Source organism: Leptosomus discolor, chromosome 18, assembly GCF_034619465.1.
Source record: "Leptosomus discolor isolate bLepDis1 chromosome 18, bLepDis1.hap2, whole genome shotgun sequence".
Lineage (NCBI taxonomy): Eukaryota > Metazoa > Chordata > Aves > Leptosomiformes > Leptosomidae > Leptosomus > Leptosomus discolor.
Window position 1 is genome coordinate 12,750,652 of NC_141408.1, and position 9,327 is coordinate 12,759,978.

At 47.5% G+C, this 9,327-nt stretch overlaps 1 protein-coding gene across 1 annotated transcript; it reads right to left on the reverse strand.

Moving 5' to 3' along the window:
• Positions 1-4: 4 nt before the first annotated feature.
• LOC104352897 (1-acyl-sn-glycerol-3-phosphate acyltransferase alpha) lies at positions 5-4,461 on the reverse strand. Its single transcript, XM_009959341.2, has 6 exons — positions 4,277-4,461; positions 2,770-2,903; positions 2,119-2,294; positions 1,775-1,870; positions 1,187-1,259; positions 5-150 (listed from the first exon to the last, which is right to left on the reverse strand). The coding sequence occupies exons 1-6, from the start codon at positions 4,459-4,461 to the stop codon at positions 5-7; spliced, it is 810 nt and encodes a 269-aa protein (XP_009957643.1).
• Between the last annotated feature and the right edge of the window lie 4,866 nt (positions 4,462-9,327).

Sequence of the window (9,327 nt, forward strand, 5' to 3'; positions counted from 1 at the left end):
ATCGCTAATGGGACTCCCCATTTGTCATTCCTGATATCCCCTGATAGGTGGTGAGCATGGAGTCACGGACCTGCTTGGTGAGCTTGGGAACATCACCTGGGCCCAGGCTGAAGGTCTCCACTTTTGGCAGGATCTGGATGATGCTTTTCCCTGGAAGAGTGAGATAGGAGGATCAGAGAGGGAGAAAAACACGTGAATGGAATAGAAGAACAAGAGAAGATATAGCAGGGGGATCAGTACAAACCAAGGAACAAGACAGAAACAGAGTAAAATCCCTCTTTCACACACCAACATTAGTGTAGCAACCCGGTCATGTCCCAGATGCACACAGCAAAAACCCAAACCAGGCTTTTCCCATCCACAGAGACTGCAAAAACCGTTGATACAGAAACAGGTGAATCGCTCCCCAAATACATCCAATGCAATGATTCATATAGAATAAGTTTTCACAGCGGAAAGACCTCAGAGTCTCTCTAGATCATGGCAAAGAGAATGTCTGTGATACAGCACATCCAAACTGGCTGTGCTCTGTAGTCTGAATGCCTACACCCAGGCAGGAATCAGAATTTCAGATGAAAATCCTCAGCAGGGCTGGCCTGAGGGAGGGTGGGAAGCGGCAGAAGCCCATTTTGGGATGGGCCTCAGCGAAGGAAGGGGAGGAACAACATGGGTTCCTTTTCTCTGTTGGAGTTTGAAACACCTTTTTCTGCATTTTCCTTTTGATGCCCAATACATAACATAATTTTTTTTCCCCATAACATTTTGTCAGTGACCAGCAGAAATTCCTGTCACCATAAATGGATGAAACATAGCAACTGGGAGGAGACACACTCTCAGGGGGACTTCTGCTGAGAGCTCCATGTTTGCTTTTGTTTCCCAGCTCTCCATGCACCTGCGGCTCCAAGGACAGCATGGTGGGCCCAGGGGCAGGACCTGGCCCAGGACCCTGCTGCTTCTCCAGGTTCCCTCATATGGGTATTGGACAAGCTGTGAGAAATCCAAGGGGAGAAGCAAAAGTGATGCCTGAAATTCCCCTTCCCTCCCCTCCTGAGAAGACAGAAGCTGCTGTTGTCTGGCTGCTGTCTCCACATCGTACGTGGTCCTCTGCCCACCGACCTCGTGGCTCCCTCCAAGGACTGAGCTCACACCAACACACAACGTGTTCTTTGCTGCAAGTCATCCTCACCTCGTGTGAATCTCTTCTCCTTATGGCTGTAGAAGCTGTGGTAGGAAGAGATCACTACAGGAATAATGGGGACCTGGAGGGAAGGCAGTCTACAGTGAATCTACAAATTTCCCCATTCCTTCCCGAAAATGGAACTGGTGTTCTTAGGTGACTCCTGCACCTTGCTGATAATTATCCCAGTCAGTTTCATAGTAGACATTGGGAGAACTATTGGGATATTTAGCTCATTTAACTCTATCACCCAATGTCCTCACTGTTGGTTTGTGCATTTTCACCTCTGTATTTAGGCCGATGATGCCTGGATTGCGAAATTAGTACGTACAGAGGCTTGTTCGGCAGAAACTCCCCCCAGACAGGTCCATGGCTCTTTTCAAGGTCCCCTTGCTTTTTTCCCAAGCTGAGTCGTGAAGCTTTTCCACTTGTCCCAGAAACAGCCCCCACCTGTGTCACCTGCAAGCTCCTCATGGCCTCCTGGATGCGTGCTCAATCCAAAGGGAAGCCAGGGACCAGGAGCTGCATAGCCCTGGTCGCTGATGGACCGTGGTAGGAAAACCGCACCTCAAGGGGCAGGAGGAAGGTAGCTCTCACCTGGGCTTTCACAGCCATGTGGAAGGCCCCATGTTTGAAGGGCAACATGGAGCCACCATGATTGCGAGTTCCTTCAGGGCAGATCAGGACGCAGAACTGGAAGAGGGAGAAGATATTGAGATGAAGGGATCTCCAGTTACTATTCTAAGCCACTGCACAGGCATACTCCCCTGGGACTGATCTGTCTGCTCCTGATTGTGCAGACATATCCTCTTCCTCCCCTTCAAACACTTTATGGACACACAACACACTCAACCCATGCAGCCTGGAGGCAAAGATCCCTTTCCAGCCACATCGAGGTTCGTGCTTTCCAGTGGCTCCTCACCAGAATCCTCCCTACTCACATTTTCTTTGCGCAGGGCGTGTGCCACCTCTGTCAAGGTAACGACAGACTCTTCAGTCTTCTTGTGGTCAATGAAAATGGCTCCTGAAAGCCAGCATGCTAGGCCAAAAGTGCCCATGTATAGGACTTTCTTCTTTACAGCGGGCACACAGCGACTTGGTAATATCTCCGTCACTACTGGAAGGTGAAAACAAGGACAGAAAAAAGTTGTCATGTTCACTGAGGTTTCTCCCAGATTCTGGGCTACAGCCCTCTTCTCTAGGAGATGCCATGCCTGCAGTGCCCACCCAGCTTCATAGGATCAGAAACATGTTGGGAAAGGGATTCTGGGGGGTCTCCAGACAACCACCTGCTTAGAGGAGGAGTATTGCTGACATTGAATGAGAGCAGCTATGACACGGCTGTGGTCAGCTGACACTCTCATCCCCAATCTCTTGGGAAGGATTAAGGTAGTTTAACTTGAAAATACCTCTAATACCCTGGAGAACAACCCTGGCTCTAATACCCTGCAGCTCAGCCCTGGTTTGGGGCTAGCTTGTAATGAACTACGTAGCAGCCACTTCTGCCCCTCTGCCTGTGGTACTCGGGATTTCGTGCTATGCTCCTCTACAGCCGGCTGGGGCCAGGAGCAGGAGGCAGGATCACCACATACATATAATGTCAAGGGAGCTCTGGTGATTCATCACGAGGACAAAAGGTTTCTCAGTCCTGAGGTTCTCCTTGCCCTTCACCACTATCTTGAGACCAAAGATGTATTTGAGTGGCAGGAATGACATGCGCAGAAACCTGGAAAAGGGGAGTGGAAATTAGCCAAAGTGACACCGAAATTGGGTAAAAGGACCAAACACCATTCTTCCAAAACAGCCCATCTCACAGACCGCTCCTGTAGAGTAGCCTGTTTCTCTGCAGACCCAGATTTGACCCATGACTTGGAGAAGAGCACCTATATGTGTCTTTAGCTCATCATTTCATTAGAGAAGACAAATACACTAGCAGGTTTTCTCCAAGCCAGATTAGACCAACGGCTTAGCAACTACAGCTACAGTAAGTCTGTGAATCAGCCAAATGTTAGATAATGCCCAAATTCATAGTGCGCCTACTTTAATTCCCTGCCTGCCTTGCTGAATTATGAATACAGGCTGCAATAAACATGTGCCTAACTCTGCTATTGCCCTGGCTGTGGAAAGAGAGATGATTTTGCCTCTAGGTGACAACAGACTGCAATTCTGATTGCTGTACTTTAACAGACACTGGAAAAATAAAGAAAAGAATAAAAGTCAGACCCAAAAGTCAAGAAGTGAAGAAAATGTCTTAAAGTGAAAGGCTGGTGCTCAGTTAGGAGATACGAAGTCCCACTGCAGCATGCAACAATGAAAAGGCAAGTCCTGCCTCTGCAGCGCTTCAGGAGGCTACAAGCACCCTCCTGCCGTGTAGCAAAGTCAGCTTCTAGCCCCTACTCAGCCCAAACCACTGCTGCCCACCGCTGCTGATCACCCGATGCCTTCGGGTGAGGCCGGCAGCTCGTGGCAGACGCAGCAACAGGCAGAGAGAGGGGACGGGCAGCAAGAGGATGGGCTCAGAGACTGCCAGACCTGGGGGCACCGGGCTGTACTCGCAGTGATAGGGACACCAGTGACAATGCAGACGCCAGCACTGCACCACGGTCGTGTCTGCTCGTGCATCTTCACGTGGGCAGTGGATCAGAATAAAGTTGAGAAAGAGAAGAGCGCCTGCAGAGGCTTTCTCAACACGACTTAGAAAGGGCATGGTCAGCCTCATGGGTGAAGGAAAGACAGCTCTGAAGACCAGATAGGAGAGGTTTACTAAAACCAGCAAGTTATTTTGCCTGTGTGTTACATCCAGTTTGTTGGCATGGTCTAGTTTGTCAGATTTATGTCCCCTTTTACATCCTTTCCTTCCATAATTTATTATTCTTTCTATCATCAACTCAAATAAAATACAGAAACTCACATCCCTTCTCTGAATTACAGGGCCTGTCAACTCTCCACACCATGAGACAACTAATTCCTCCCCACAGTGGAGCAACGAATACAACTAATTCCTCCCCGCAGAGCAGTGCAACTCCCAGGACCTTCCAAAACAGAGTGCGGGTTGACTGTACCAATGCCCAGAGCAGAAAGAAGCCACAGACAACTTACTTCATGTTTTCCACGTCACGTCCACGAGGAATACTGATCATAATAACCAGAAAGCTTAGGGTGAAGACCCACAACTTGTAGAAGGTCTTCTTGCAGAAGAATCTGAACGCAGGATTCACCTGGTAAAGGATTAGAAACGCAATGAACAGAAAAGTAAATGGGTAGTGAAGGAGAAAAAGCTCCATCCTTCCAGCCCAGAGTCAACCAGAGGAGTGTTGCACAGAGCAGCAAACGAGTCACGAGCGCCTGATGTTGTGGAGCAGAGTGCAGATTCCCTTGATGGGGGAACGTGGGTGGCACAAAACTGGAACGAAATTCAGGAGCGATGTTTCAGAAAGGCTGTGTTTTCCGCTTGGAGCTAAACTAGCTGTGGAAAGGTGGTTTGGCAAGGGCACCCCAGCAGCACAGTGTGTAGGGGCTGGCTGGCAAGCAGGGGCAAACACGCAATAGCAAGGCTGCCTCTGTGCAGGGGGGTGTGTGGCTCTGGGCTGATAGAGCAATGACTGCTTGGAGAGACAGCCCCCCTTTAGGGGGGCTCTGTGCATAGGAACCCTGGGAACTTCCAAGACAAATCTTTAATGGGAGGGAGCGGGAAGTGTTGGACAGCAGAGACACCAGGCTGTCTCTGTCTCTGTGCAGGCATTGAACTTCACCAACAAGTAAGCTGGCTTCAAGATGTCCAGGAAATCAGAAATTAGTATTATGGAGGAAAGAAAGAAAGAAAAAAACCCCAGTGATCCTAGCGGCCGGCTCCTGCCCCATACATCTACGCATTGGAGGGACTAAGCTGAGCAACTGGACATTCCTCAAGTAGTGTGGCAAAGGTGCCACGTGTGTAGACAAAAAGATAAAGCAGGAGCAGCTACCATTATTTTTTTCATGGCAGGCACAGACAGCGTCTGCTTATATAAGAAGTAAATCAGGAAAACGCAAGTATAACCTGGGATTGCTCCAACTGCATTTTGTCTCCTAAAACCACTGCATGAAAAGGATCTTTGCAATAAGTACAGTGACTGGGCTGAAAAACAAAAGCTTCACGATTCATCAGCTGCACGACAGGCCTTGCCTAAGCAAAGGGATCACACTATTATGTTGCTTCAGGGGAGTAACAATATTAAATTAAATTCCAGCCAGGACCAAAAGCTGCAGATTGTCAAAAGCGAATAGTCCGAGGACCCATAAAACCACATTGACTGTTACCTGCAACCTAAAGAACAAGATCAGATCCCTAAAAACAGTAAAATGGACAAGCCTCAGTAATATTTAATGAAGAAACTGAGGAAAGGCATGATAATACAGAAGGGCATTGCCTGAGCCCCCTTGGCTTAGCTTGGGGAATGTCTAGGGACAGGGAAGTGTGCAAATAGGAACTCATAAAGAAAAAAAAAAAAAAACCAATGAAAAGCTTTATTTTAAGTCACTGACAGCAACTTTCAAATACTTTCATCAAGGCTGTAAGGAAATTATGCTCCTGCAGTACACAGTGCACCACCAAACAGGTACTAAGCTGTAGCAAGTCAATGGCTTACCCAAAGGAACACAGCAACCCTAAAATACAGCCCATCTACAAGAACACAAGATCCTGAACCTGAGGAAAAGACAGAAAAGTGTCTCCAGCACAAATGGTGGTGTCCACATGGTCAAAATAAAGCATAACCAGAGAAGGACCCACATAAGCAGATTTACACGTGTGAAGAGCTGTGAGACCCTCGGCATGGTCAGCTGTGAGAAGAGTGGTTCTCCATGGCACCACCAAACAGAGGAATAGCCAACACCGAGTGGGCATCACCGAGCTGTTCCATGCAGAAAGGTAACTCCACACACTCAGAGCACTGAGGACAGACGCAATCTCAAGAAGACCTCAGATATCAAAGAGTTTGAAGCTAGGCCAATGGTTATTTGGGGCTTTCAACAGCTGGTAAGTATCTCTGATGAATATGGGAAAAGATAAGGACGTGAAGCGGATCTAATCTAACGGGAACAGGCTAAGAAAACTGCCTTGTTCACAGTAAGCACATGAAGGCTCAGAAGAGAACGGACTGCTATCAATACAGCAACTCTAGAGAGAGAGAAGGGTTGCTTCAATTAATTCTACTTGAGAAAGCAATGGTTTCAGGATGAAATAGGAGGACTGGGTTCTGAAATGGGAGAAATTCCCACTGGAAACTGTAGGCGCAAATAACTCCACTGGAACAGACTGGAATAAGCTATCAAAGGGCAGAGTGTTGGGACTGCTCAGTGACAAGGACCACACCAGCCACTCAGTCTTCAAAAGGAGAACAGTACTAAAGGAAACTCATCTAGTGCATGCAGTTAGTACTCAGTTAAACAGAGGCATTGACATTGATATTAAAAACTTTAGAAAGATTCCAGGGTAAATATATTAGAGACAGATCAAGACTGAGGAAACTGTATTTATCATGCTCCAGCTGCAGCTCCGTGGTGAAGCCATGAATCACTCAGTTTTACAAGGCACAGGTTAGCTTTTGGATACCTGCCTATGAGCTAACTGGAAATTTTTGTAATGACAGGACAAGAGTTTCTACAAGAAAATGTGTCCTGACTCATGAAGGTTTCTGCAGCATCCGGACAGCCCTGACAGAAATGTAACGCAACAGGCTAGAATATCTTGTGCTATAGGACTTGGACCCATGGGGGTAGTGCACAGTACAGCCAGGTGAACTGTGGGATGGAAAATAAAACAGTTTATCACTGTAAATCACAGAAAAATTGAGGTGGGAAGGGACACCTGGAGGTCTGCAGTCCAGCCAGCCACTCCAAAATCAGATTAGCTTCTCAGGGCCTTGTCTAGGCAAGTTTGGAGGATCTCCAGTGATGGAGATCACACTAGCTCTCTGGTCCCTGTGTCAGCATTGCACGACTATCATGGGGAATAATGTTTTTCTTTGTTTAATGGGAACTTCCCTTGTTGTCACTTGTGCCTATTACCTCTTAACCTTTCACTGTGACTCTGAGAAGCATCTGGCTTCATAGCTAAGCATTAGGAAGCTGGAGACTGAAAAGAAATCACCCCTTCTCCCCTGCTCCAGACTGAGCAAATACAGCTTCCTCAGCCTTTCTTCGTGCATCATGTGCTCCAGCCCACTGACCATCTTGGTAGGCCTCCACTGAAGTGAAGTGTAGATGTCACGGGGAGAAGGTCCTGAACAAGACGGACTCAGGATGGACATTCATTCTCAGAGCTGAAACAGCTCGGGGAGGCTGCAGGTGGGAAAGAAGCGAATGAGAGGCCCCAGCAGAGCTGGGAGGGAGACCTCCATTTCTGAAACCAGCAGCAGAAGCTGAGCAGGGTAAACAATCCCGTCCCAGCTCCTGTAGGCTGCGTTCCCCATCTCAGTGGCTCCACCAGCCAGGGCAGCCAGGCTCCAGGCAGTCCTATTGCAACAGCCCCCATCTTGCCATACATGTGTTTCACGGGTTTAATTAGGCAGTTTGATCAGGTTGATAAGCTAGATTAAAGTTTCCAAATTTCAGCCTTGCGCTCGGCTAAAATTGCAAACCTAGGTCCTCTGTGCTTCGTGAACACAGAACGATCACGGATGATTTCGAGCCAGTCGTTTTCTCCCCCTTAAGTCAACTGCTGAAGGCAAGAGGAGGTGCAGGCGTAAGAGTTAGGCAACTAATAACAGAAAACTGAAGCTAGAGAGACTGAGACATCCCCCACGTACTCAGGCATCTCACACCCATCAAATCTGTTGACTCCCTTGTAGCCCTCAGCACCAGGAACTTACCCAAGAAACGCTGAGCTTCAAACCCACTCCATGGCACGTTTGCCTGCTTTCTGCCTTCAAAATGTGTCCAGGCTTATATTTACCAGCCTACACACCCGGGGCATTACGCAGCGCCAGCATTGCCCCTCCACCCTGGCCAAGTGCCGGCAAAAGTCGGTATCTATGCTGCTGCTTTTTCTCTGAGGATCTCACGGAGAATCTTCCCATTTTGGGGGTGACAAGGAGGAGATTATTGTCGAGCGTTTGTTGGAACTACATCCTGCGGTGGCCCTTTCTCTGAGAAATATTTTGTAGTGCCACGGGATGCAGGAGTGTGGGTCAGAGACTTCAGCAAGACATACCTTCTTTCATTACAATGACATGGGTTCTTGAATTGACTTTGTCCCATATTCCCATAGAAAATCTACCACCACCCTCCACTCACCGGTGGTTACTGCACCTTTTACAAAGTGCAAGGAACATTTTGGCCTCAGCTCAAAATTGCAATTTATTGATTGACAGCAGTAACACAGCAGACTGCAGAGGAAGGAGAAAGCGGTTTTGACCCCTTTCAAGAAAAGATGTTGAGGGGACAAAGTTGGAGAAAAACTAGATTAGCTTTTACTTCCTTGTATGTAAGACTGTTCCTGTCTTTGCCAGGACACATCCCAGCAGCTCCACAGCCCAGGGGTAACTCACACTGGCTCATGCCAGGCTGCCGGAATGTCTTGTCACAGATTCCTATCACAATAGATTATGCCTTAGGAATCCTGGACTGAGGGAAAAAAAATGATGAGAAAATAGCTTTCTCCCATATGGACAATTTCTTCATTCCATATTCAAGCAGAACCTGAAACGGGGCATTTTAAACAAGTCTGTTTGGGACACATGATGGCTATTTCTGCTTCAGTCAAAGGCACCATGAAACTAGTAGATTTTCTCTGGAAACTGAAGTACATACTTTTTTAAAACAAAAGAAAATAGTGGGGAGCAAGAACAAGAAGTCATCGCAATGCCCCAATCTCTTTCTATATAGGTTGGAAACTTTGAAAGGAGGATCTGTGTTTTTGACCGTAGAGCTCACTGAAACACAGTGTATGTGAAATTGCCTAGGACAGCAGCTGATTTGATTGGGAGTCAGTCTCTGGATAATTCATTTTGCTTTGCTTTGTGATAGTGATTTGCACAGATATGGGACATCTTTTCATGAAGTTCTTTTATCGCTGGACTCTATCTCACAGGAAAGGCTTCATGCGAACTAAATTGAGCAAATGACAGCAACCATGCCCAAACATTTCAGGCAGCAAAAGCATACACGCA